The 27701-nt window shown below is 54.8% G+C and overlaps 3 protein-coding genes across 14 annotated transcripts in view; 2 read left to right on the forward strand and 1 right to left on the reverse strand.

The window, feature by feature from the left end:
- Positions 1-157: 157 nt before the first annotated feature.
- On the reverse strand, positions 158-14198 carry LOC120952659 (hornerin-like). 8 transcript variants are annotated; one of them, XM_049611257.1, is made up of 7 exons: positions 13863-14198; positions 11471-12050; positions 11036-11391; positions 10860-10946; positions 10683-10783; positions 10261-10600; positions 158-10183 (listed from the first exon to the last, which is right to left on the reverse strand). In XM_049611257.1, the coding sequence occupies exons 2-7, from the start codon at positions 12023-12025 to the stop codon at positions 1846-1848; spliced, it is 9777 nt and encodes a 3258-aa protein (XP_049467214.1). In that variant the 5' UTR covers positions 12026-12050; positions 13863-14198; the 3' UTR covers positions 158-1845. The 8 variants fall into 8 exon arrangements, with proteins under 8 accessions (XP_049467214.1, XP_049467213.1, XP_049467212.1 ...); XM_049611256.1 differs by having other exon boundaries at positions 11471-12059; XM_049611255.1 differs by having other exon boundaries at positions 13115-14198.
- Positions 14199-14617: 419 nt separating this feature from the next.
- Positions 14618-20865, forward strand: LOC120961110 (uncharacterized). 5 transcript variants are annotated; one of them, XM_040384780.2, is made up of 10 exons: positions 14618-14723; positions 16988-17066; positions 17383-17483; positions 17942-18206; positions 18324-18528; positions 18598-18812; positions 18889-19053; positions 19141-19493; positions 19577-20337; positions 20431-20865. In XM_040384780.2, exons 2-10 carry the CDS (start codon positions 17002-17004, stop codon positions 20584-20586), a joined length of 2286 nt encoding a protein of 761 aa, XP_040240714.2. In that variant the 5' UTR covers positions 14618-14723; positions 16988-17001; the 3' UTR covers positions 20587-20865. The 5 variants fall into 5 exon arrangements, with proteins under 5 accessions (XP_040240714.2, XP_040240711.2, XP_040240715.2 ...); XM_040384777.2 differs by lacking the exon at positions 14618-14723 and adding an exon at positions 14817-15119; XM_040384781.2 differs by lacking the exon at positions 14618-14723 and adding an exon at positions 14818-15127.
- A 1033-nt stretch (positions 20866-21898) lies between these two features.
- The window catches only part of LOC120948527 (uncharacterized), a 35506-nt gene continuing 29703 nt past the window's right edge, over positions 21899-27701 (forward strand). Inside the window, 7 exon segments of the mRNA XM_049607200.1 lie at positions 21899-22933; positions 25196-25236; positions 26444-26562; positions 26650-26830; positions 26907-27207; positions 27279-27355; positions 27444-27656. Of these exon segments, the coding sequence (XP_049463157.1) occupies positions 22842-22933; positions 25196-25236; positions 26444-26562; positions 26650-26830; positions 26907-27207; positions 27279-27355; positions 27444-27656 (1024 nt within the window). The 5' untranslated portion in view covers positions 21899-22841.

Consider the following 27701-nt stretch of genomic DNA (forward strand, 5'->3'; position numbering starts at 1 on the left):
ATTATAGGACATCACTTTACTCCAAAAACTGGTCCTATCCCAGTACAGTTGTAGGACGCTTCGAAAGGGAAATGTTGGACCAATCAGGAACCGGCAGAAGATTTCGGACACGATCGCTTCGGATGGCACAAACTCTTCCCACGGCGTAGGCTGCTGCTTGTGTAGATTGATTTTGTTTTGTTTATTATACTTTTCAAACAACTGGCGCGCGCGTGTGTATTGTGTACAGAATTCAGTAATAGGTCACATCTCCTAGAGCATTTCATCGGAACTCGAGCGAGCGTGCGCGGTCGCCTAATTTCCCATATATTTATATGTGTGTTTGATGTGTTGCATAGCGGGATGTGTGTGGGAGTGTGCAATCTCAATTTCGCGCGACGAACTCACTAAACGCCAGGTTTGTGCTGTCCATTTCGTACCTTAAACACGCGCACTTAATATTTCATAACTTAACCGCTGTCTGCTCTCTGTGTTGCGGGGCGCCGCGTGTATTGTTGCGTTGAATAATAAAAACGAAACAAACATACACACACACACACGATGGCGTTCGAAGCGCGACAGCTTGGGTGTTTGTTTCTTATCTACATTACATATCTTAAAGCGCAACCACCCCCGGGGGGGAAGGGGATAAGCAAAAAACGGATCTCGTCGTCCTCGAGCGGAGAAAGCATTGCGCACTGCCGAGCTGAACGGACAGCGACGCGGTGGCTGGACCGCACGTACCCTCCCCCACCCCCTCCTCCCCCTTACCTCCTACAGCATTAACTTAACCACTGGAGCAAGAGACGCGAGACGTTGTACGTTATCGAGAATAGAGACGCGGCCTGTAATCCCGGTTCGTGTTTAAAATCCATTTCCATCCCTACAGTATGCGCACTAAATTCGAGCCTTTCTCGCTCACCTTCTCTCTCGCTCTCTTCCTTGCTCGCGCTCTCTCGCGCTCTCTCCCTATCGAGGTACACAACTAAATAGAAATAACCAAAGGTAAGGAATATTTAAAAAAATAGTGAAAAAAATACTAACACGAATTGATAATCGAGATATGAAACCCTTCATAATGTACAAGCTGCGTGTGTTGTTGCTCACACTTTTCCCCACCCCGTTGTTTTCCAAACTGAAGCCGGTTTTGCTGAAGTTCTATGCTACTGTTTTTTGTTTGTTTGTTTTTTAGTCGATACTTGCTTTAACTTTAACTATATATCTTTTCATGCGCGTATCTAAAACACTTGACGCGTCCGCGCTCGCCCGTCCCGTCCATCTTTAGTGCTTGTGTGTGTATGTGTCTGGTGTGTTTTGTTGTTCGCTGACCACCTCCTGCTGCCAATGCTTCTTCCATTATGTTTACTCACTAACATCTATTTTCCCTAACAATACAGAGTGTGTGTACGTGAGTGCATTTACAGTATTAAAGACTTAAAACAAAAATGGGATACAACGGACTGAACGAAGGCGCGTCTGTGTGTTGTGTGTGTGTGTGGAATAAAACATTGGACTTACGGCTTAGTACAATAGTCATTAAACCGAATAATAGTGGAGGAGGCTTGGTGTGGGATTTTACCCTCTCGGCGGCAACGATACGCCGCATTGCCTGAAAGTGTAACTTTTTAAGGCGTTTCAGCATGGGTTTTTCTGTTAAATCTTCCATTCCCCGCAGTCCTACAAATTAGCCTCAAGAGGAGCGAGGAGCGCAGCCGAATCTCCCGCATTATTCCGCATCAGCATTGTTTGAAAACTGAAGAAACACGAAACAAAACAACTCATTTCGCTAACCTAATCAAACGACACGGTCAGGTTTGTTTGTTTTTGCGCGTGCTTGCCACCTCACCACTACTACTACTGCTACTACTAGCGTCTCATCGGTGGCAGGTAGGCGGAGTAGGAGGAGTACATCGAGTTCTGCTGGGCGCGCTGGATGGCACTCGGGTCCTGGTACTGGGACGGCATGTTCATCACGCCCATCTGCACCGGGCCGAGCTGGGCCGAGTTCTGGATGAAGCCGGCGGCCGGGTTGCCGATGTAGCCGCCCGTCCCCGGCGACTGGCCGGCCGTCGTCATCCGGTACCCGTTCAGCGACCCGTACGGCGACATCAGGTTCGTGCTGATGGCCACGTTCGGGCTGACGCTGCTGGACCGGTTCGCGGCCGCCGCCATGTGCTGTATCTGGGCGGACGAGGCGGCCGCCGCATTGCGGCGAGCCGCTCCGGCCGCGGCAGCCGCCGCCACCGCGTTCTGTGCGATCGTCGGCATGTTCATGTTGCCGGTGTAGTACTTGTGGTAGTTGATCGTGGACATCTGGGCCGAATGGATCGAGACGGGCGGCGTCGATATGTTGCGGACGACGTTCTGGGCCGCCACCATGTGGCTACCACCGGCGCCACCTCCGCCCCCGGCACCCGGCGCACTGGCGGACGGGTTGGAACCGGCCCCGGCAGATCCGCCTGCACCCCCACCACCACCGCCCGGTGGCCCACCGTGCGGATGGGGTGCATGGTGGGCGGACGGCGGTGGCGTAACGGGGGAATGGCAGATGTCCACGTTCGTCGTTAGCTGCTGCAGCTTCGAGAGGCAGGACAGCTGCGGGCCCTGCTGCTGAAGCTGCCCGGCCGCGCCGGGTGGACCGCCCTGGCAGGACTGCGGTTCGAGCTGTGGTGTCGGGGTGGGTGTGGGCGTGGGAGCGGGCGTTGGAGCTTGCGGGATGGGAGTGTGGGAACCGGGGAGCGTCACTCCACCCGTCTGCTGCTGCTGCTGCTGCTGCTGCACGTAGAAGTTGTTGGAGGATGATACGGCGCACGAGGAGACGGGCGACGCCCCTAGCCGCTGGTGCGGACTGTGCAGGCTGGCCGGCGTGTGGTTGTTGGACATGCGGTGCTGAATCACGCTGCCGTAGGAGGTCGGCGATTGCGGGTAGGGCGGTGCCTGACCCGCCAGACCGAGCTGCGCGCCCAGGTAGCCCCCGCCGGCCGCCGCCTGGTGCATGTTTTGGCTGTGCGCCTGGTGGTTTAGCGACTGGCCGTACGCTTGATGCATCTGCTGCTGCAGTGCCAGCTGCTGATGGTGCTGCTGCTGCTGCTGTTGATTCAGGGAGGCCGCTTGCATTGCCGCCTGCTGCTGCTGCTGCTGCTGGTGTTGCTGCTGCTGCTGGTGCTGCTGCTGATGATGGCCGGGGCTCACGATCGGCTGAATCACGTTGCTGACTACGGGCGGTGTCGTGCGGCTCTGGTGCCGCTGCTGCGCTCCCGGCGTCGGTGTGTTCCGGCTGACCTTCGGCGTGGACGCCCGTTGCCGCCCTCCCGTGCTGCCGTTTCCACCGTGCGCTATCTGCTGCTGCTGTTGCTGCTGCTGGGCAAGATGTTGCTGCGACGGATGCTGCTGCTTGCCCCGACCGCTACCTCCATTGCCGGAGCCAGTGCCGCCGCTAGCGCCACCGCCACCGCCGCCGCCGCCACTGTTGTTGGCTATGATTGTCATCTGCTGCGGGGGATGCTGTGGGCTCGTTTCCGGCACGTGCGTATGCATCGTCATGTGCATCTGTGACTGATGCTGTTGATGTTGCTGAAGCTGCTGCTGCTGCTGCTGCACGGAACAGTCCGAGTAGGGGCCGCCACCGATCGAGCCGCCGTGCTGCGACACCACGCTGGGCGGACGGATCGCGTCCGCCGAGTTCTGGGACGTGACGTCACTCGCTATGCTGGCGGGCGATTCCAGCCCCAGCTGGCTGACGTCTATGTCGCACTGGCCGTACTGGTGCAGGCTCTGCACCGAGTTCGAGGTCGTCGATTCCGGCGTGTACACGCCGATCGAATGGTCCCCGCCCGGACCGGGCGTGCCCTGCTGCTTCAGGTCCGTCTGCCCACCACCGGTTGCACCGTCGCCGTGCAGATCCGGCTCGCCGCCCGGGAACCCGCCCGCCTTCGGACCGGCCCCACTGCCCATCAAATGCATCGTTTGCTGCTGCACGGCGGCGTGGCACGGATCAGCGGTAACGGCCGGGGATGACTTGGCCGCAGCACCGGCAGCAACCATGCAGGAGGAGTCGCTAAGCTTGCTGCTGGGCTCGTTTTTACCCTTCTGGATAGATTTGTGCTGCTGCTGCTGCTGCTGCTGCTGGGTGTGTTGCTGCTGCGAGTGATGCTGATGCTGTTGTTGCTGCTGATGATGCTGATGATGCTGCTGTTGCTGATGGTGTTGCTGATGATGCTGCTGTTGCTGCTGCTGCTGCTGCTGGTGGTGTTGCTGGGCTAGTTGATGGGAATGCTGGATTGCTTGCGCTGAGGTGAGATGATGGTATTGGTTCGCTTTACCGCACAGCAAACCCGTATCGTACGGCGAGGGACAGAGTTGCTGCTGTTGATGTTGCTGCTGTTGCTGCTGCTGCTGTTGCTGCTGTTGCTGCTGCTGTTGCTGTTGAGAGGAATGTTGCGATAGGTGATGGACGTCCGCTGCATTGTTGCCCTTAAACTTGCTCCCATCGTCGGCGGCTGCAGCAGCGTTCGAGGCTCCCGACTTCGAAGCGGACTTGCTGTGCTTGGTGGACGAGGAGCTGGACGTGCCGGACGACGTTTGATCGAGCGTACTGCCGCCACTGCCGGCGTTAGCACCTTTGCGTTCCGACTTGACGTTCGCCCGTTCCTTCGACTGATAGGAGGGCGTTGCCGGAGCGGGCGGTACCTGCTGGTACTGCTGCTCTTGGTGCTGGAACGATGGGTACAGGTTGGAGGTGAAGCTGCCGTACGCCATGCTGGTGGCCAGATCGAGATGGAACTTGTTCGGCGACTTCTGGCTGCCCGTGTCCAGATGCATCAGATTGTAGCCCTGGTGGTAGTACGGATCGATCGGATAGTACTGGGCCGGCGCGTAGCTGGACAGCTGGTTGATGCCCGGGAACTGGGGCGTCATCTTGTTCAGATCGATCGTCGTCTTCGGATCGTGCATCGCGTGCTTGGACGCGTGTTTGTCCGTCCGGCAGGAAGGCGTATTGTTCATGCCCATCAGCGTGCTTCCACCGCCGCCGCCACCGCCACCGGCCGAACCCATCCCGGGACCGGTCGGCATCATCATGCTGCTGCCACCGTGCACATTGCCGACTGGCGGCGTAGAGCTGACGGGTATGTTATTCGGTGTACCGCTTATACCACCCGGAGCCGCACTCGCTGGCCCTTGCATCGGAGGTCCAGAGGATTGGGGTGGCGGGGTAATACCCACACCACCACCACCACCACCACCACTGCTGTCCATCAGCAACGGGGGCATGGTAGCTGATGATTTCGCGTTCATATGGTACTGTTGCTGCTGCTGCTGTTGCTGTTGCTGATGCTGTGAGGCTTGTTGCTGCTGATGTTGCTGCTGCTGATGATGCTGATGCGGGTGTTGCTGATGTTGCGCAACATGCTGCTGCTGCTGCTGCTGCTGCTGATGTAGATGCGGCTGTTGATGTTGTTGCTGCTGTGGCTGCTGCTGCTGGTGTTGTTGCTGCTGCTGAGGCAGCTGTTGCTGCTGCTGCTGCTGCACCTGCTGATGAAGCTGATGATTGTCTGCCTGAGCTACTTTGCAATGGTTGTTGAGCGTGGTGGTGGTGTTGTTAATACTGCTGCCACCCGTACCCTGCTGCTGCCCGGCATACGCATTAGCGGCATTATGCTTGTTCGCTTCCTTGCGCGCACTCGCTTCGGAGCGCTTGGAAGCGGCGGTGGAGGCGGTGGCCGTCGCCGTCATCATTCCGGCAGTGGCCGACGACGAGGAAGCGTGCTCTCCTCCCTTCGCACTGCTCGCACCGGACGAGGAACTGGTGGACGACGTCGAGCCGGACCGTTTGCCACCGTGCGGCTGCTGGTGGTCGCTCGCGGACGATGAAGACGAGGAGTTGTTGCGGCTTGTTTTACCGCCCGCGCCCTGCCCACCATCTTCCGAAGCGTTCGCGCCGACATTGCCCGAGGAACCACCACCACTGCCGGCGTGCGACTTATCCTTTCCACGCTTCGATTCCGTCTTTGGTTCCGCCCCATAGCCCAGGCCGGCGTGGTTTGGTTCGGACGTGGTTCGCTTTCCCGCTTCCGCCAGCGCCTGCTGCGTGCTAGCGGCGCTTGTCACTACGGCGGTGGCGCACGAAGCAGTGGCGACACTGGCGGCGGGGCTTTCGGTACACTTTGCCGTACCACCACTGCCGTTGCTGTGCGACGGCGCCAATTTATGCGATTCGTTTTTTGCACCCTTCGATGCCGAGGACGCGAGGACGGCCGCGACCGTAGACGAGCCGCTTACCTTCGGGGGCGATTTTTCCTTCTTTATGTCTGCGGTGGCGGGCACGGTCGCGCTATCGGTTGGCGCGGACGGCCCAGTAACGCTGGCACTGGCGGTGCTGCTGTGGGTAAAGCTCGCTATCTTCGCACTGGTCACCACCTCGTCGTTCTGCTTAATGACGGATTGATCCGGTTGGTCATTATTAGCTGTTGCTGCCGGTTTCGCCACCTGCTGCTGCTGAGTCGAGCCGTTGTCGGTCGAGCTTTCCATGCTTTTCATGAACTTTTTCTTGTGCATCGCCATCTCGTGGACGGTTGTGCCGGTAGTGCTGCTACTACTGCTGCTGCTGCTCGTCGGAACGATGGCGGATGTTTGTTGAATTATACCAGATTCAGCCGTCGGCTTGATGCTGCCCGGCTCGTGGTTTAAAGGAGCAGCTGGGGGCACACCATTGGGCTCTTCCCTCGTCCGGATCACGTCGGACGACGCTTTGACCGCATCCGGCGCCGGTTCCTCCTTCGCTTTAGCTTCCCCCGAGCAGCTCGTAATACCGTCCACTATTACCTTCGGCCGGTTTCGGAGCGGATCCGCGTGATGTTGTTGCTGCTGGTGGTTGTGATGGTGTTTATCGTAGTTTTCGTTAATCTTCAAAACACTGGCCGTATTATTGGCACTACTAGAAGCACGATCTACCGCTGATCGATTTGTACTGTTGTTGTCGCTATCGTTTGCAAGCATCTTCTGCATCTTCGGCGAGCTCTGGACACCGTTCATCTGACCACCGTCGGCACTAGCAGGCGCAGTGTCCGTGCCCGTTCCGACGGTCTTCTTCTCCGGGCTCTGCATCTGCCCGTTGATGGAGCTGCTGCCGCCGTCTGCTGCCGCCGCTACCTGCAACGGCTCAGCAGTGTCGGCCACCGTCGGATGGGTCGTTAGACAGTTTTTTGATTCGGTTATCACAGAGATTTTCTCGTTGATCTCTACTGTTCCGTTCACGAGCGGCGGGGATGCGGGCTCGTTTATTACGCCACTGCTGCTGCCGCCTTTGGACGTTTCTTTGTTCGCCTGCTCGGACGCTTTCGCGTAGGATTCTTTGTTCGGTGAGCCGGTGGCATCCTTCTTCTCGGGTGTGCCAGCTTTCGAGGAAGGAGGCGCCTGCAGGATTACTCCTTCCTTTTGCTCACCCTTGCCCTGCTCCACCACAGAGGCCGATCCCGTTGACCTGCTGATAACGGAGCTCGGACCACCTTCCACCGATAAACGATTCGCGGAAGGGCTGGATTCTTGCTTCACTGAGCCCTTTTTGGAGTTTGCTGAAACAGCTTCACTGTTCGCTTCACAGCCTTGCAGCCGGTTGTCGTCGGATGGCGCCGAACTTGCGACACTTGGCGTCTCCTTGTCCAGTGCCGCCGCTCCGGCGGTGCTTTCAGCCGCAATGGGTGGAGTTCTGTGGCCGTCTTCGCCGCTGTTGCTTTGCTTTGCGTTTACCGTGCGCTCCAAAGCACCCGTCGACGAATCGGCATTGGTCGCAGTGCGCTCTGCATGTTCCTCCTCCTTGACACGTCGTTGCTGTTCGCTTATTGTCTTGCTCTTGGGGCCGGCGGCACCCTTCGCTGCCTTTGCATCCGGGCTCGAGGGCGGCGGTGGAACGCGCGGTGACACCTTGGGCGGTACGGTGTCCGCCACACTGTTGGTCACGCCCGTGCCGGCACTGAACGGTGGTGTTTTAGAGGGCGATTTCTTGCCCACGCTGCTTGCCGACGATGCTGGCGGCGGTAGTGCTGGTGCACTGCGCGTTTCCTCCTCCATTTCATCGTCCGCCTCTCCCGACGAGTAGTCCTCACTGGCGTCCGCCACGGGAACGATCGCTTTCTTGCCCTGGCGTTTCTTATGGCGCCCTACGCCCGATGTAGGAGATGCTTTATGGCGTAACTTGCTGCTGCTCAAGTTGGTCGCGTTAACACTTGCTGTTGCTGTTGCTGCTGCCGCCGCTGCTGCTGCTGCTGCTGCCGCCGCCGCAGCCGCTTCCTTCTTGGTCGGGGAATGTGTAGAAGGTCCGGCAATCGACGACGAGGACGAGGAGGATGAAGGTAACGTGTAGCCGGCCGTAGCTGTCGCTGCGTGATTCTGCCTCTGCCTCACCGTGCCTGCCGTTGAGGAGCTTCGAAATGATTTCGCCTTCTCGGCAGCCACCGCCAGTGCTTCCTCCGCCGGTTCCTCGCTCTCGACCGTATTCGCCGGACTGCTGGCCAGCCGTTTGGAGTTTCGCATTCCCGTGGCGCCCGTTCGTTTGGCTGCTGCCGCCGGGGACGCGCGCTGCTCCAGCGCAGTATCGCGGCCAGCCTGGCCACGGCCAAACACGCCCCCATTCACCGGCTCACCGGCGTCTCCACGTGCTGCCAGTTTACCGGCCTTTGTCCTTCTGTCTTCGATGACGCGCGGGGCAGCTTCCGGCTCCGGCTCCGGCTCCGAGTCGGAAAGCCGCAAGTTTAGCCGCTTTCGGCGAAGCCCACCCGATCGACCCGTTAGCGGCGAAGCATCCTTCAGCAGATTGCCGCCGTACGGCGGCTGCTGTTTCTCCTCCGCTGCCGCTTCTTCCGAGTCCAACCGACGTCGTTTGCGGAGCCGCTCGAACGTGTTGCTGGCACTTCCGGGCTTGGTCGGCTCTTTGTCCTGCGCCACTCGGCCCCGCTTTCGGCCGCCCGTCGTCACGGTGGCAGTGTTGCGTGCTGCTAGCATCGCCGCCGCCGCCGCCACCTCCTCTTCATCCGTCTGCTCTTCCAGCTTGAGCGAATGCGTTCTGTTGCGCGCAGGGAGGTCGCTTTCCACGCGCGAGTTGACGATTGGCTCCGGTGGCGGCGACACATCGCGGCCGCGTTTTTTCCTCCTGCCCGATTCTCCTCCCGCCTTCCGATGGGGTGGCGGCGGCTGTTGTTGTGAAGCTGCACCGCTCTTGAGCGGCCCATTCCGCGACGCCTTCTCTTCCTTCTCCTGGTCCGATTCTTCCTCGGGCTTTGGGCTGACGGCGGGACCGCCTATCCTGCTTCCCCCAGCCGGCTCGTCATCGGCTTCGGTTGCCTCCATCGGTACGTTGCTACCGTCCAGCTCGGAGAACGAGGCCGTGCTGGAGAAAAACAGTGGCGTCCAGCGCAGACACTCCTTCTCGATCGCGAGGCGGGCCCGCGACCGCACCATGCGCTCGTGCTGCCGGTCGACCAGCCGCCAGTCGATGCAGATCAGCGGCTGGTACACCTTGAAGCCGCCGCCCCGGTCGATCTTGCGGTACTTGATGAAGGAGAGCAGCTGCAGCGCCAGCACAATGTCCGGCACGACCATGCCCGTTTCCTGCGAGATCTGCTGTATCGAGAGGGGAAGCAGCTTCGAGCCGGCACCACCGCCGCCCGACACCTCCTCCGCCCGGCGCCGGTGCTCGTACAGGTAGTTCAGCACGGTCGACTTCCAGTAGGCGTAGTAGGACACCCGGCCCAGATCGGACAGCGGCTTCTCCGGCGTGCCCGGCTGGCCCTCCTCCCGGCTCAGCAGGTAGCTGAAGTCGATCAGGAAGCGCCCGTACCCCTGCCGCTGGTACTGCGGCATCGTCATAATGCACGACACGTTGTACTTCTGCTGGCAGTGCTTTTCCTTCGAGAAGTACCCGACCAGATGGTAGCCCTTGCGGTCGTAGCGCGTCAGCACGTAGAACAGGAACGGCTCCACGTCGTAGTAGAGCGTCTTGTGGTCGAGGAACAGCTTCGCCAGCAGGCACAGATTCTGGCAGTAGATTTTGTTCGCATTGCCATCCACCTCGAACACGGACACCCCGTCGTGGCGGTAGATCTCCGTCCCCGGAGGATTGCGCCACGAGCACTTGTCCTGGTGTCGCTGCAGTACCGCCTTGCTCTTGGTGTACTTCAGGCAGAACTCGCACAGAAACAGTTTCGGCAGCCTATCGGGGGCGAAACGGTGAAAATTTGGTTAATGATCTCTTCCGTGGCCTACACACACGCCGTGTTTTCTCCTTACCTCGCGTACTCCTGCGGGAACGGACTCGAGTACCAGGTTTCGATCGCATACTTGCCAAACTCTATCGCCGCCGGACAACGATCCTGCGCTGCCATCAGTTTCGATGGGGACTGCTGTAGAATACTGCTGCTGTTCGCCGCCTGGTGCTGGTGTTGGTGGCTGGCCCGATCGGGGGAGAAGTGTCGGCCCCGCTGCTCGCTGTTGTTGTTGTTGTGCTTGTGATGGGCGGCGATGGTGGGCGCCTTGGTCACGCCGACCACGATCTTGGTCGACTGTTCGCGCACGTACTTGTACAGCTCCGCATCCTGCTGCGTCACACCTTCCGGAAGTGTTTGTTTTTCTGCGTGGTGGCAAAAGGGAAAAAGGGACGTTAGTTGGTGGTACAGGGGGATGAAAACGATTGGAGGGGGGGAGAGTGTTACCTATCGCTTCCTCGTTGGTAGAATCGTATGCACTTTTGTAAGGTACTGGTAGACTGATAGCTTCCGAACTTCCCTTGGGGTCTTTGTCGCCAGTGAGCAACCTTTAAATAAGCAGAATCAATTAGAATCAACGCGTTTGTAAGTGCGACCGTAAACCGTAACCCCTGCGCGACATACCTTTTGCGCTTCTTTTCACCGGTTGTCGGGCGCATTATGCTGGACTTCCTATCACTGTCCCTTGATTGGCTTAAGCAGTCGGAGCATCTGAAAGGTAGGGAAATAACCGGTAAATGACGCTGTTTTTCACACTGTCCCCCGCAGGACCACCACCACACCACCCTGCTGCTGCTTACCTCCAAGCGGTTTTGCACTTTTTCATCTCCGTCAGGGCCGGGCTGAGACAGGAAAGGTGGTAATGCTTCTTGCAGCTCCAGCAGTCGAGCAGACAGACACCCTTCACGCCGTCCTCGTCGTCGTCCTGGTTCGAGCAGGCGTCACACACCTTGCACTCCTCGCAGTGCCAGCTGTTGCCCTTCTCCAGCAGGCGCGACAGCGTCACCGCCCGGCTGCTCTGCCCCGGCCCGATCGCGCAGCTGTCGTGCAGCCCCGCGCCGCAACTGCTGCAGCTGGTGAGCGGTTCGCCCTCGTCGTCGGACCCGTTCCCTTCCGCCTCCTGGCACACCACGCACATGTTTCCCTCGGCGGAACGCTACAAAAAAAACAGAAACACACGATCGTTGTGAACATATGTGCGTGTAAAAAGGACAACCCTTTTCACGTTCACTTACGTCTAAATGCTTGCTGCTGCCCCGCTTTTTGGGCGAGGTCGATTTGCGCTTGGTGATCGGCTTGAACACCGGCCCCGGTTTGTACAGCCGGCCCTCCTGCATGATCGTCTCCTCGGCCAGCGCGATCCGGATCGCGTTGCGTATCACGCTCTTGTAGTCGGTGTCGGGCGCGATGTGCAGGTTGTTCGTCTGCTGCACATAGTTCTCGATCGACTTCTGCGACGACCCATCGAACTCGCCGAGATCGCGGACCGCTTTCGCCACCTGCCGCGACAGGTTGCTCTCGTTCGTGACGTTGATGACGCGCCGCTGGGTCGAGGTGGGCGCCTTGTACGAGTGCAGCCCCTTGTTGTACACCTTCAGCACCGAGCCGGCCTCGACCGCCTCCTCCAGCTTCTCCGCCACGATGTCCTCGTGGAACTTGTGGTGGCTGCCGATCGCCTGACAGATGCGCTGTATGCTAGGCCGCTGCTTCTGGAACCGGATGCGCCTGATCGCCTCCAGGATCCACTCTTTCCATACTTGCGGGCTCACGTCATCGGGATTTTCACGCATTTTCCTCGCCAATTACTTCCACACACTGCACACACTTGTAGGTACACGCAATTGGATGAAGGGGGAGGATGAAAGGGTTGAGAGAAAAAAGGGGATCGTTAGTTTACTGCGCCGAAAAATTAATGCAGCCACGCAGGTGCATCCAGAGGACGGTGTTGTGTGCTAATGAATCATAGTAAACATTGCCAGCACAAACATACACACGCAACACACTCACACACACACACATACACACGCTCAATCGCTCGTATGACACACGCACACTAACACGCAATGCTGAACGATGATTCTGGTGGGGAGGGGGGGGGGGGGGCTAGCCAAGAGAGCTTTTCGAAATCCAAAACGTAAAAATAATATTATTTCTAAAACACAGCAACGAAAAAATCGCAACTGCCGGCACCAACCAGCACACGGGAAGTGTGGCAAAGCACCAACACACACATTAGAGCGTGTGCGGCAAGCAATAAAGCAACACGAAATAAAAAATCCTCCTCTCATCACCGACCGATCACTGCGGTGCCGTACAGTACACACACACACTCATGCGAATTTTAACTCGTTTTGCCAGCGCAAAAACGCGCACCGCCAATTAGACAGCGGCCGCTCGCAAAAATAGATTCTCACCGTGGACGAGGCGAGAGAGGAGGAGAAGGAGGAGAAGCGAAACGAAGGATGACGACGATGAGGACGAAGTGGAGAATGGAGGAGGAGGATTATTACCGGATGGCACGGGCACGGGCACAGCACACTAGAACGGCACACAGCATAAACACGTATTCACCGCAACACACCACCACTGCTCACCCCGCTGGAACCAATCACCAATCTCACACGCACACACACACACACGGGGGTTCGCTACGAGAGAGCGCGTATGCTAATCCTTCTGCTGCCGATCGGACACATCCATTCCGGAATTTGCAGCACCGCGAGCGGCCGCCATTTTGATTGTCTTTTTTAATAACAAATTGTTTTAATTGCGCGCATACAGCCTCAACACACCTCGCCACACTGTCCCCTGCCGTTTGGCGCAACACCGATTCTGGCGCTGCTTTCGGGCATATTCCGGAACATAACACACACACGAACCTTCTTCTTCGGTCTCCCTTTTGCAGGTAACACGGGGCCTCGCACAAACGCTATCGCGGCGCACAAACGCACACGGACTAGCGTGTTTGTTTGTGTGTGTGTGTGTGTGTGCGTTATGCTAGCGCTCCCCACCGTACACACAAGCAAAGCAATCGAACCACTGCTGCTGCTGTTCTGCCGTATTTACACACACGCTTGGGCCACACAGGCGCTTGTGTGCAAGTTCCGCTCCAGCCCCTCCAGCACGTTGCAAAACACACGCACGCACGCACGCACGCACGCACGCACACTCGCGGGAAAGATGATGACGATTCTTTTTCGCCCAGAGCAAAACAACAAAAAAAACACTTCACCACCGCACACGCTCAACAGCCAAGAACAAGCATCCGGAGCCAGCGAGACGGCATTTGCGTTGGGCACACATATCACTTGGTAACCGGGTCAGGGGTGCACTCGTCGTGAATATTTATATACATGTTCATCACTTTCTCGCGCGCGCCCATTCGCTCGCTCGCACTCCCTTATTGCTGCGCCTTTTTCGCTCGCTCGCTTTTTCGTAGCGAGGGAGAGAGCAGCGGCGGGACGCGGGCACGGGAAAATTCGTGCGACGACGGGAAGGATTCCGACGGATTTTGTGATGCGAAGTGGAGGAAAAGAAGCGAAGAAAACACACACAGGCACGTAGCGCAGAGGTGTAAGCGAAGGGACCCTCGCGCGCGCACATACACTCACACACACACACACTCACGCGCAGAGGGGACAGATGACGCGGTTTGCGTTTCCGCTTCCGAAAGGCGGAGCTGGGAGCTGCTGCTGCTGCTGCTGCTGCGTTTGATTATTCGCTTTGGGTTCACTCGAGCCGATGCGTCACTGCTCTGCCTACCCCGCTGCGGGGCAACTTTCAACAGCCTTGATAAAATGGCCAATTTCTTCGCTCATTTGCACAAAGTAAAACGAAAATAGGGTGCGTGCTGCATACTTCGACTCGTTTTTTTTTCTTTCTTTTGAGAACTTCAGCTGCCAGGTGGCGGTGCGTTTATGGGCGCTGGTCGAATGGCTTGACATTGGTGCGCGTCCGTTTTTCTGTTCGTTTGCTGCTGGGCCAGAAGCTGGTTTGAAATGACACACGGGCGTTTTTTCGCTTTTTAATCATAATTCCATAACGAAAGTAGATAAATTGTACCATTTTTTCTCATTCATTTTTCATAACATGAGCCTGATTTACTGTTCTCCTTTAGAGGGATTTTGTTTTTGAATCCGCTCACCAGAACCGTTGGGATTTTTATTGCTGGACATTTGTTGACACAATGTCTACGTGAAAACTGTGTGCCATAACGCTCAAAAGGATTATTCTACGAATAAAATGCATACCTATAGCATATATTAATTAATTTTTTCATGAAATTACCGAAAAACTCCCCGATATTCAACCGCTTTTTCCCCCGCCGAGGGCAGATGCGCACGCACCAAGCGCTCAGCCCGGCACCGTAGACAGCCAGTTTGACACAACGTCACTTGGCGCGTGCTGTCAAGCATGGATAATAAACGGGTTTGTTGGTGTGGAAAGTTTGTTTTGTCTGTTGATTTGCAGCACCGCTGCCCGAGTGCCGTAAGTGTTTTTGGATAATTGTAAATGAATAATTTCTTCCCGACGCTGGCCGGGGCGCCCGTTCGACAGCCCAAACCGGCAGGAAGTGCGGGCCGGACCGGTTCCGGGTCAATTGTTCGCCGTGCGGGGGCCCTGGGGCTAGCGAATGGCGAAGCTTATCTGGCTGGCGTATGACGTCAGTTCTAAAAATACAACTGTTTCGACATCAAGCGCGAATGGCATGCTTAGCCTGTACGGTGTGCCGCCTGGATGGATAGCTTCACTCATCGACCGAGCATAGCGTAGGGAGGACCGCGCTGCCCTTCCCTCCCCACGCCTGCCCTGTTTTTCGTAGCCGTAAGCGTGAATCGGTCGATCAAATGTCTCCGCTCGCTGGAAGTGTGCTGTTGTGCGCTGGTACTGTAGTGAGTCTGTGCAGTGTTGTCGACTGTAGTTGTCGTTGTTGTTTGTGGTGGTACCGAGTTGTACGGCGATAATGCATGCCCCTATCGTCGGATGTCGTTTGTGAGAAAGTCGTCCACCAGTCTGGCGGGAGCGTGGAGTAGTTAGAGCGCGCCCGTTGCAAACAGCAGTTCACGTGTGCCCACTGTGCTCATCCTTGAACCGTGTCGGAGACATATCGTAGGCCCTAGAGAGAGTGTGTGTGAGAGAGAGAGAGAGAACGAACGAGCCTGCCTGCCTGCACAACAGCCAACCAAACCTCTCCCCACAAACACCCAGTCAAGAGGCGCACGCAACACAACAACACAACAGCAACTACGGACGGCGGATCAACTTTTTCCAGGTTGCACGGTATCGATTTTTCTGGCCTGGGTGCTACTACTACTGCGCTGGTGTTAACCTTACCACCAGCTGGACAAGGTTAAACGGTGATGCACAGTTGTTTGAAAAGTACGTACCGCGCGCGCCCGTTACAGAAACCCCGTGGGTTGGGGTGCGGTTGGGTTGGGTGGAGACGCGCCTTGCGGCCATATGATGTTCGCGCTGTTTGCGAAAAGTGACTCCCCACCACACCGCCCGCCGAATGACAAACGCACTTGAATTAATGGGTAGTGTTGTGTACCAGTGAGCGAAACCAACGAAACAGAAGCAGACAACAACAAAAAAAAAACACGCAAATTCTAACTAGCAGATGAAAGCCATGGCCTTCTGCGCTGTTGTCCCGTGCCTTTCGCCCGCGCTAATCGGCGAGGCGTAAAAGTGGCGCGCAAAATAAAGATCTTAAAAGATAATTACGCACAACAAAACACGCTGCCCGTGGGGACGGCCGAGCGCTTGACCAACGGTTCTTGAGAGGCGTGCGTGCGTGTGTGTGCGCGAGTGCGCGCGCAAGCGAACGTTCGCGCGTCAGCCTTTGGTGCGGATAATCTCAGAATGATCTAATGCTGTAGCGATGACGCGACGGTGCGGGTTTGCTGACGAACCTTTGCCTCTCTCTCTCTCTACCAACGACTTTGCCGATTAGTTGGGGTGATCAATCGTGTGTGTGTGCGCGCCTGTGTGGTGACTCGAGACGATTGTCTTTCCTCTCCTCTTGGCCACCGCTCGCATCCTGCTAGGGCCGCGTTCCAACACACCACACTGACCCGGGGGAAGGGGGGAGGGTGATCGTGTCATGGCACGTTCTCTACCGTGCTGTGCGCGGATGAGTCAGGGTGCCGTGACTGCTAAATGCCGTTTCACGAATCACGTTGTAATTATTCCAATCCAAGCCTTCCCCGCAGGCTGTGCGCGACCAGTAGAGGTCCCGTTCCCGAACATTATAATGTTTGCTTTGGCAAAAATACGAAAAACAGCGTCACCTGCAAGAACACGCGCTCTCTCTCTCTCTCTCTCTCTCTCTCTCTCTCTCTCTCTCTCTGTCTCTTTCTCTCACTCTATCACTCTCTTTTACTTACACGCTTAAGCGCGATCGTGGCGGGCCGCGCACACTCACATTCCTCTCCCACGCCCCACTTGGGAGGGGGCAGTTGTTTATGCGACCTCCAGTGAATCACTTCCGGGCAGCGTGTGCGCCGTGAAGCAGGAAACTGTAACCGAACTATAAACTAAAAGAGCGGTGTTTGTGTGTGTGTTTGTGTGTCTTGGCACACATTTCGTCTTGGAAGAAATCGATCACACACACAAAATCCCCCCCCCCCCCCCTTGGGCTCAATGAGGGCTCAATGATTTAATTCCTCTAGCAGCTTTAATCCGACTGGCTTGTTTACTTTCGTGTTTTCACTTTTCTTTTTTTTGCTCTTATCTCCTCCTTCTTCCTCCAGCTATCTCGACGGTCATGATGCGCCCCAGCACGCTGGATATCAAAACAAACTACCACGATGGATGCTACACGTTCATGAGGTGAGAGCTGATTTCGCGCCTTCCCTGAAATTGTGTGTGATCAGCTCATGGCCCTGGTGGGGAATTTGATTTACGGCTCCGTTAATGCCCCCCGAGGCCCGATAAGGCGAAACGGGCGGGGGAACGAACAAATATTAACGTACGAAAAGTGGGCTTTGCAACGTTGTCATATTAGCAGCACGCGTGTTGAAGATAATGTGATTAAAGGCGGCCATGATATGGAGGAGCGGAGCAATTGTGCGAAACGGATTGGACGATTGGACGACAATGGCAATTGCAAATTTATTTCTTTTTTTCTTCTTTCGCCTGCTTTCAGGGACGCTTACCGATGCTGGAAGGCACGGGCGGAGTCGGGCGAACAACCCTACATCGCGGAACTGTTTGCCGACCTGCAGCAGTCCCTTTCTAGGAAGCAAGGTAAGCCAATGTTTTTGTGTTGGATTGTATGTAATTAAATCTTTTATCATTAAATTTAAATTTTAAAATGCAATGGCAAAATTGCAACCAACAGTAGTGAACGCGCATTGCATTGACTCTTCCCAGTGCGCCTGCATCATACTCCGTTTTGCTTATCCCAGTCCCGCGGTGCACTCATCACAACCCGATCATCTTCTATTTATGTTCGTTAATACACTCTGATCGGTACCCGCCGGTACAGCGATACTGTGCCATCCTCTTCCCTCCTGAATTCCCCAACTGCACCGCACATCGATGGTTGTAATTTTTGCTGTTGTGTTTTTTTTTTCAAACATTCCTTCACCACCTACGCAATCGCTCAAATTATAAAAAGTGTGTTTATTTTGCTCTCTCTCTCTCTCCCTCTCTTTGCATCCTCATTGCTCTCCCCCCCCCCCCCCCCCCACACACACTCACAGTGCGGGACATTTTGTTCACGATGAAAAATGTCACACGAGCTCCGGCGATGAACACGACGCGTCCAAGCAGCGTGCAGACGCCGGTGGCCAACGCAACACTATCGCTATCAGCAGCAGCAGCAGCACCATCACAACAGCAACCAAACCGGCAACATTCACCGTCCCAGCAGCGAAAGGACAGACCGAACCGACCACCATCACCACCGGGCGAACGGTTAACGTTCGGCGAGTTCACCGCGATAGCATCCTGTACGAAATGTTTTGGGTAGTTGGTCTCCTTTTTACGTCGCATGACTGCACCGTCATCGTCCACCTCACCCCCTCCCGCCAGTACAGCATTAATTAACGTGTAGCCGATGTGTATCTTGTATTGCCATTGTAGCCGACAGTCATCGTTCCATGCTATGAGGGCGCGTAACGTCGACGAACTGGGCAGCGTGTTGGCAAATCACGCTGGGACGGCAAAGGACGGGGAACCGTCGCCCGGGCCGGAGGTGTTTCTCGGCGGTTCCTGCAATCCCACGACCTGGCGGGCGGACGTGGCCATACCGACGCTCGACCGGCTGGGCATATCGTTTTACAATCCGGTAAGCAGGTAGCCGATTGGGGCGTAGAAGTGAGCTAATCGGGGTTTAATTTTGCTGCCATATTTCCAGCAAGTATCCCACTGGACACCAGATCTGATCGAGCTCGAGCATCGAGCGAAGGAAAAGGCGAAGGTGCTGTTTTTCGTGCTCGACTCACAGACCCGCTCGACGGCGGGGGCCATCGAGGTGGCACACATCGCGGGCCAGAACTCGAAATATTTATTGCTTGTGCTACTGCCGTACTCCAGCAGACAGAAAATTCTCAATGAAACGCTATTGGAAGAGTAAGTACGAGTAGGAAAGCCATTGAGCAATGGGAGCATCTAATAGCGAAAACCCCATTTTTTCCCTTTTCTGCAGCGAGTATATGGATCTCATGAGCAATCAGCTAATGCTAAGGCAACTGGTGTTGCGCCGTGGGCTACCGGTACTGGACAGTATTCCAACCGCGCTGGAGCAGATCAAGGAAGTGCTGCTGGGGAACTGCTGCCCGCAGCCGCCAGTCAATCTAGCGTCACGCTTAATGTAAATGGAGGAACCCACCTTACCGTTGCGATCATTGCGTTCGCCCCCCCGTTGCGTGTTCTAATCGCTTCCCCTTCCTTTTTGTAGCTCCCTGCGACGAACGTTCGAGCGCGTTGCCGCGGATGTGACCGAGTCGGCCCGCATCAATCTAGCCCAGTGTCAGCAGGCCCTCGGCAGCTTAGGCTACCCGGCGAACGTCGGCACGATGGGCAACATTCAAAACATTCTGCTCTGCTACGAGGAGGTGACCGGGCTGGACGTGCAAACGCAGCTCATCCGACGGGGCGACGCGGAAAGCGTACTTATCAGCTTCGAGGAGTTTTGCATCATCGACGCGTGCGTGTCGATACTGATGCTGGACTTTTACGAGCACAACTGCACGTCACCGATCAAGGGCACGAACCTGCAGCAGCCGCCGGTGTATTTGACAGATTTGCAAGGTACGAGGCGGCGCACACGGCTATGCTTGAGGCTTGTTTTGTCGCCAGGCAAGTAATTTCGCTTCCTTTTTCGTTCCTCCCAGCATGGAATCACACGAATCCGGAGCTTTCACCGTTTGAAAATGGTTCCCTCAAGAGCCCGCGAACGTTTGTGTTGCCGAAAAGTGGGCACGAACCCGCAGTCAACGGTACAACCGATCCCAGTGCGGTGGCGGCGGCGGCTTCGGTGGCTGGCCCACCGAGCAGTCGTAGCAGCAGCGGTAGTAGTGAACTCAACCACACCACCACCACCACCCCCCTATCGGTCGACGCGGGTCCGGGTGGGGAGGAGCGAAAGCTCCACTCTCCCGTGCCACTGCCGCCCGCGATCGATGAACCACGTGCATTTACATTCGACGGCGATCCGTTCGGCGATGACGGCGATGACGGCGAACCACTGCTCGGGCGCATCGAGCCGCGGGACGTGTATCTCGGGGGCAGCTGCTGGATGAAGACGAGCTGGCGGCAGCGGTGGGCCTTCCCGATGCTGAAGCGCCACAATCTCAGCTACTACGTGTCGGCCCTGCACGAAGGGTTCTGCTGCGGCAAGCCGGAGCAACCGGTCGGCGGTGATGGAAGCGCCGGTCAGCAGCAGCAGCAACAGTTTGATCCCCAGAGCACGCTCCGGTATGATGCCGCCATGCTGGACGCTTGCCGCATCGTCATATTCGCGATCACGAATGAAACCCGATCTTTAGCACCCATGACAATGGCCGCACACTACATCGGCCTCGGCTACAACGTTGTGCTGTGCGTGCAAATGCTTCCCTCGAACGAATCGGCACCGAACGGGCACAACACAACAGTGAGTAGTGAAGGCCGGGGAAGGGAGGGTGAATGGCGTCCCCTCCGCCAACAAAGGTCAGACGCTTATGCTTATGCTCTCCCCTCTTTGCAGCTCTCCTCCTCCGCCATCAAAGACTACAACCGCGGGCGGGCCTATTTGATTGATCTGGCCAAACGGCACGGCATTCCAGTGTACGAGGGCTTGGAGGAAACGTTCGACAGCGTTATCAGCCGGTTAAGGAACGGTACTGTAAGATACTCAACCTAGCATCGAATCGAACTCTCACATCCCGCTCCATCCCTCTCCGCCCTCTGCGCCCTCTCCGGTGTACCCGCTTAATGTGATTTAGAGTTTATTTTATTGCCTGTTTTTTTTTTTTTAACAAACCCAACAAACCGAAATACTTTAAACTAATTATACACCACAACACACAACTACACACCACACACACACATACACCCGAACGGAAAACCGTTAAAGAATAAGCAAAAATAACATAATTTAATAATTCTCAAGCACAAAACACGTTCACGCAACACATCGCAACACTTGTTTTGGTGTAAATCGAGAAACAGTTGAAAGAAAACGGGGAAAAGATGAATGTCCAAAATTGCGTTGAAGGTACGGCCAAACATACGAAGTTCACGCCATGTCGCCCTCGGAAGGAATGCGGCACGTTGCTACTGTGGGCGAGTGGGAAGAACGCCACTCACTTGACACCGTAGGTAAGGTCACCGGTTGCGTTACACTGTTCTATATTTTGACGACACTTTTACCCGTACGCGCGTTCAATGGCGTGACCGTGTGTGTGTGTGCGCGTTTTGGTAGGGAAGGGTCACCGATCGAGACCACGCCGGACTGTGGCCGGATCCGACCCATTGAGGATGGTCATGGCTGATGCTGGTTGACATACCCGTCCGTACACGTGTGTGTGTGTGTGTGTGTGTGTGCCCCTAGCAGCACCAAGAATAGCACAGGCAGCCGGACTAGTTCGATAGTTCGATGCTTGCGGGGTGGTGATGAATGGGTTCTTGAAGGCGACTGATCGGAATTGGGTCAGACTGGTTGAACTCGGCAAAGATCGGCGTTGATGAGGGCAGAGTTGTATGTTGCGTACAGGGGACGTAGAATAACGTCCCAAACATTCAGAGACAACTGCAAAAGGATATTTGAAATGACATTTGAAATGCGCAACCGACGGCTTTTGAATATTTGGAATAAAAAATCTGAAAAAAGATCTCAAATTAAGATCTTCAATGTTTAGAATGTCATACTTGGCTCTTCTACTGAGCGAATAATAAAATAGCTTAAATTAAAAAAATAAATTGTAAAACTATCATCGCTACCGAAAGTGAACTGTCGGACGACCCCCGCTAGTGGGAACGGTTCCTTCACACTGTATGCGTGCGTACATTTTAGCAGTGTATACCCTCCTATCCCTACTCCCATCTAGGTACACTATTTTTAAAGTATACGTTATTGTTGGATCTGGTCTAGAAGCGTCTAAATATAGTTCGCTAGGGAAAAGTTCATGCAAACACGACTTTGCGCACCCGGGGGCACAGAGAGAAAGAGAGCAAGCCAGAGTGTTTGTGTGCGTGTGTGTTGGACGTACCCAGCACCAGCGCAACCAGACACAGCGCTGTCGTGGCTCTAGTTAAGCGCCGCGCGTTCCGTCGTTCCGACACGACGAAGATATACTACCGACGATCCCGACGAAATTCCTGCAAAAAAACAGAACTTCCCCGTCCAGCATTTCGCGGCAAGCAAAACGTGGGCTGTGCCTACTCCCCACGCCCCCGGAACACTGGGCTGCACGTGTAGTTTAAGACGGGGCACACATCACCGAACGAACCCGTTACGTATTAGTGTATAACGAACAGCGAAAGTGTGTGAAAAAGTGAGCTTCTCTAATTCACAACGCACAACCAGGAAGGGACTTTTTTTTTGGGAGATTCGCTTATTTTCCCTGCAGAACGTGTGTGTGTGTGGCAGTATCAGCGTGGCACAGCCCAGATCAAACACCTGTCGAAAAGGGAACAGGGATTACAGTGTGTGTTGTGGAGGATCGATTTCCCACGTTTTCCATTTCGCAGCATTCGTCTGCGTGATTTCGTAATGTGAAGAAGCAGTGCGCGATCGACGTGTGTTTAGTGGTGGTGGTGGTGGTGGTAGTGGGGTCAGAATTTTCCGTAGTACCGGGGGAGAAATGTATCATCCCCAGGCCTGTTAAAGGCAAAGTATTTCAAGTAGGAAAGCGATCGTTTTTAAGCAATTGGACCATTCTGCGCGAAAGTGTAATAGGAATCCAATTGGAAATTCTACTTGCCAAGTGGAAAAGCGAATACGAAACAACACACACACTAAACGAAAGTGAAGTGAAGAGGTGAAGTGTTTGCGGCGCGTGGTGCTTGGTTGGTTGAGATCGAGTTGCGTGATCGGAAGGAAGGTTTTGTTTTTGAGGGAAATTCTGTGCTGCTGCTGCTGCTAGCAGAGACGACGACGCCGCCCCCGGCCACAGTATGGGGAGCAACTGCTGCAAGGGTGAGGCAGGCACCCAGGTGTACAAAGGGAATGGCACCGAAATATCGATTGGACCTCGGCAACGGAAAAGGTGAGTGGGTTTCAGGGATGTGTCGCAAAACGATGGACTATGGGGCCCTTTCGACCCTTCTTACTGCGTAGGGCCCTCCGCTATTTGTGAGTTTATGTTTATCAATGAAAGGGATGGATCGATCAGCATATCGGAGGGGGGGTGGTCCTTGGGTCCTCAAACTGCTGCTGCTGCTGCTGCTCACGGCCAACGTTGCGCCATTTGTTTGATGTGGCCCACCCCAATGCAATGTCACACACTGTCGGCGGCGATGGCGGTGGACTTAAAAATAGCAGCACCGATCGGTGGTCGGTGATCGGCGGTCGGTGTCCTGGCAGGCATCTTGCGGGCGTCCGACCTGTCTTGTGCGTGTGTGTGTGCAATAGTCACAATCAGTCACAAAATAAACAGTGTGACCTTCGCTGCAATGGCACCGCCACTTTCGCTCGCGATGTGTGGCAATCGATGGCGTATCGAAAGGGAATAGGTGTGACCCTCCCTCCCATCCCCCCCCCCCCCAACACTGCCAGTCCCAGTCCCCCGGTTCCACGAAATCATAAATCTGTTGTCTGTGTGCCCTGTGCTAATTATTGTTATATTTTAAGCGCGCCAGGACGAGCTCGGGCCGGTCTTGCAACAGCTGCTGGTATTCCGTGCTCTCTGTTATGCTCACCGAACCATACGAAATGGCAATGCAGCAGCACGTTCGGGACGGTGCATGGGCATGGGTTGCCGTCCGTCCCGGACACTGTGTCTCGTGTGCATCCTTGAGCATAATGTTGTATGCTGGTGCTCACCTTTTCAGACTCTATTTCTGGTCCATCGTGTCCACACACGCACACACCCCATTTGGACGACGGTTGTTGGAGTATACGCCATCCATCCGTGCAAGGTTGGATCGCGTGCGAGGTCGCGCATCCTCGAACGACACCAACACTCCCACATGCGCGCATTACTTAATACTTAACGTGAGCGCGTCCTCCCCCTCAACGCTAATGTCCGGGAGGGCAATATTTTCGACACTTTGCAGACTGATCAAGTTCACTGCGAGCGGCTGTGGCGGCGGCGGTCAACGCGTCATCGGCGGTCCGATTATAAATATAACATTATCGTACGCGCCCAGCCCCCTTCGTCCAACGGTCGTACACGGCGCTGCCCATGGATAAACGGTTTTGCACAACAAATTAGATGGAACGGCGGCAGCAGCACAACGCGTTCGCGCGACGACACATCTGCTTCGCGCAATAACGACAATGTGTGGTAGTAAAGGACACAGACGCACAGGGCAGGAAATCGGTTCAAAATTATGCGCGTAATTAGTCGGTTAGCAGTTCGAAAATGAGCTACATTGATGGGACATGTGTGCTGCTTACGCACTGGGACGCGTGTGTGTTGTTGCTAATTAAATGATGCCGCACACAGTCGTAGCAGGCGTAGCAGGCGTCTCTGATCTCATGCAGTTTTGTTGGACATTCTTAGAGCATGACCGCACACCTCGTACACAAGACGAACAACACACGGTTTCGTTCGACCCATTACATAATAATTTACTCACCCGCGGTTGTGCGCGGCCCAGAGTGTAATGCCAAACGGTGGCCGGGAATTGCGATTGAAGCCGACGAGGATGTTCTGAGTAGTGATGGGAAAAATGAAGTTTTCGTCGGAATCGATTCCGGCTAGGTCCGAAGTTTGCTGGAAGCGACTAGTGGATAGTAAGTTCAGAATCAGTTTTTGGAATCGGCTCCGGAATTGGTTCCAGAATTGGTTTTGAAATCCGCGCCGGAATGAAATTTGGCTCCGAAATTAGAATTGGCTTCGAAATCGGAATCAGTTTCGGCATCTCCATAAGTATAGGCGTTTTGATTACTTATTAATAGCCGCAAAAGATCCAAATTTACTTGTAAAAGATCCATTCTAATGGAGATTCTCGGACAGATTTTGCTTCTGAAGCTTCTTATTTCAATTCAAGAACTGATCCGGAGCTAATTCCAATTCTGGAGTCAATTCTGATCCCGTTTCCGGAGCAAATTGCGATTCCCAGGTCGACTCCGATTCCAAAACCGATTCTGATTCCGGAATCAACTCCGGAATCAGCTTCGGAGTCAATTCCGGAATCAGCTCCGGAGTCAATTCCGGAATCAGCTCCGGAGTCAACCACGAAATCGACTCCAGAATTGATTCCGAACACGGCATCGGAATCGGCTAGGTCCGATTCCGTGCTCCCACCACTAGTTCTGAGCTGCACTCACTCACTCTCACTCTCTCTCTTTCCATCTCTTCCAGCCCCGTCTACGTGGAGATGATGCGCGAGGAAACATTCCAAGGTAAGCTAAGGAGGCGATGAAAGCAAATGACACCCTTTTTTTACCTGTTCCCGGCGATATTGGCTGGTATTATTGAATCCGTTCGTAGCGGCGGCGTACGTCCCGACACTCATTTTCCTAACGTACTAGATCGTTGCTACAGTTATTCACCGCGGCGTTGTAGAACCGGGCGCAAGATATGTGTTGCCATCCCTAGAATTTCATGTGAGCGCCGTACGTTCCCGCTACGAACGGATTCAATAATACCAGCCATTTGTTACCGCGAGGCCACATGAGGTGAAATATACAGCGAAATGAACTATTTGACAGGCGAAATAGCTGACGGATAAAGCATCACAGCAATCAGCTGATGTGCAATGTAAACAAATAACGTGCACAAAATCGTAATTAAATCCATTATATAACTTCAATATCGAGTACTTCGTCAATTTTCAGTCAACAGTTCATAATTTCTTCGAATTAGGGAATGTTCTGATTAAGAAGATATTATTTTTTAACGAATTTCGAAAGCGGATGTTGTGTCTCCCCCAACCCTTTAGCTGTACCTGTCAGATATTTCTCCTGTCAAATAGTTCATTTCGCTGTATATTTCACCTCATATAGCCGCGCGGTTACAGTTCACACAGAGAGCAAATAAAAACCAACTTGCTAGTTTGGTGGTTAACTATGAACTGCTTTATTGCTAAACATGGCATAGGCTACTATGCCTAGGAAGTGAAATATTGCTGAGGCAAAATCCCACTGTTAGGTAGTCATAGTAGTCATAGCCTACTACATCTCCCCCTTTATATTGCTGCCCCCTGAAATATTGCTGAGGCAAAATCCCACTGTTACGCCAGGACTCCACAGAGCATAACACGGAGCGCAACATAACAACTGACAGCTGCCAAACGCTTGAGAAAACGCTTGGGAAAGGAGGTTAAGCGTTTCATTAACTATCGGTCATCGCAGTAGGTTGGTAGCTTTTCAACGAAAAATGAGCGGCCTACTAAGGATATTCAAAACATGGTACCGGCAATAAAGCGTTTTATGAAGCGTTTGGCAGCTGTCAGTTGTTATGTTGCGCTCCGTGTTATGCTGTGTGGAGTCCTGGCGTTATGCTCTGTGGAGTCCTGGCGTTAGGTAGTCCTAGTAGTCATAGCCTACTACAATATTATTAACTATTCTAACTAACCGTTTTGGGGCACCGTTTTCTTCTGTTTTCCAGTGGATGAAACGCCACACTTTGGGGCACCATTTTTCCTAAGGAAGCTTAGTGACTATACGGTGCTGGTGGGGACGAAAGCGAAACTGTCGGTGCACATTTCCAACACTAAGGACGTAAAGGTATCGTATCTGTACACGCCTGCACTGCTGGTCGCGATATGTGTTGTACATTCTGCTCTGCTTTCCCGTTTTGCTTTACCGCGCCAGGTCACCTGGTTGAAGGATGAGGTACCGCTCGCCGAGTCGGAACGGTACGTGTGTACGAGCAAGGGCCAGCTGCACTCGCTCGACATTGCGACCGTACTGCCCGAAGATAATGCCAAATGGTCCTGCCAGGCGGAGAACCTGCTGGGCAAATGTGTCTGCAGTGGGCAGCTAACGGTGCGAGGTATGCAATAGGAGGCTGGGCAAAACCGCCCCCACTCGGTACAGCAGATTTTCACCTACTTTTTCCACATTCACAGTGCCAGAAACGTACAAAGCGCCCGAGTTTGTCGACGAGCTGCGGGCCATCCTTACCAGCCAGGGTACGATCTCGCTGGAGTGCAAGGTGATCGGCTACCCGACGCCGGAACTGCGCTGGTACAAGGACGAGAAGGAGATCAAGGCGGGCGATATGTTCGGGCTGTCCATCAACGGGGGTGATTTGGCATCGCTCGGCGTGTACACCTGCGTGGCGACGAACTGTGTCGGCCGCAGCCGCTCCAGCTCGAAGGTTCGCGTGCAGGAGCAGGACACGATTGCGAAGGAAAAAACGATCGATAAGTATGGGTGGTGTTGTTCGCTGGTGGTCATTGCGTCATTGCACTAATGTGTGTGTGTGCTTTCCATTACAGAATTTCACCGGTGTTTATCGAAGAACTCGAAAGAATTAAGGGCAAAATAGGTGATCGACTGGAGCTGCGTTGCAAAAGTGTGTAAACAATCGGAAACACGTGGCAAGACATTCCTCACCCCCCTCACACTCACACTATGGTTCTTTCTTCTGTTCTGCTCTTCAGTCAATCTATCTGCAGCTCCGCTCAGTGTGCGATGGTACAACCAGAATGGGCTGATCGAAGCGAACGAAAAGTATTCGATATTCGAGGACGGGTTGGGTTGCTTTCTGGTCGACATCAATGCGGCCGAACTGTGCGACGCGGGCGAGTGGAAGTGCGTGATCACGTGCAAGGACGGTCTGATCGGCATCACCACCAATGTGGTGGAGCTGGACGGTAAGCATGCGGTGCCAGTGGCAAACGTGCTGGGAGAAAGTTTGT

This window comes from Anopheles coluzzii, chromosome 2, assembly GCF_943734685.1.
Source record: "Anopheles coluzzii chromosome 2, AcolN3, whole genome shotgun sequence".
Taxonomy (NCBI): domain Eukaryota; kingdom Metazoa; phylum Arthropoda; class Insecta; order Diptera; family Culicidae; genus Anopheles; species Anopheles coluzzii.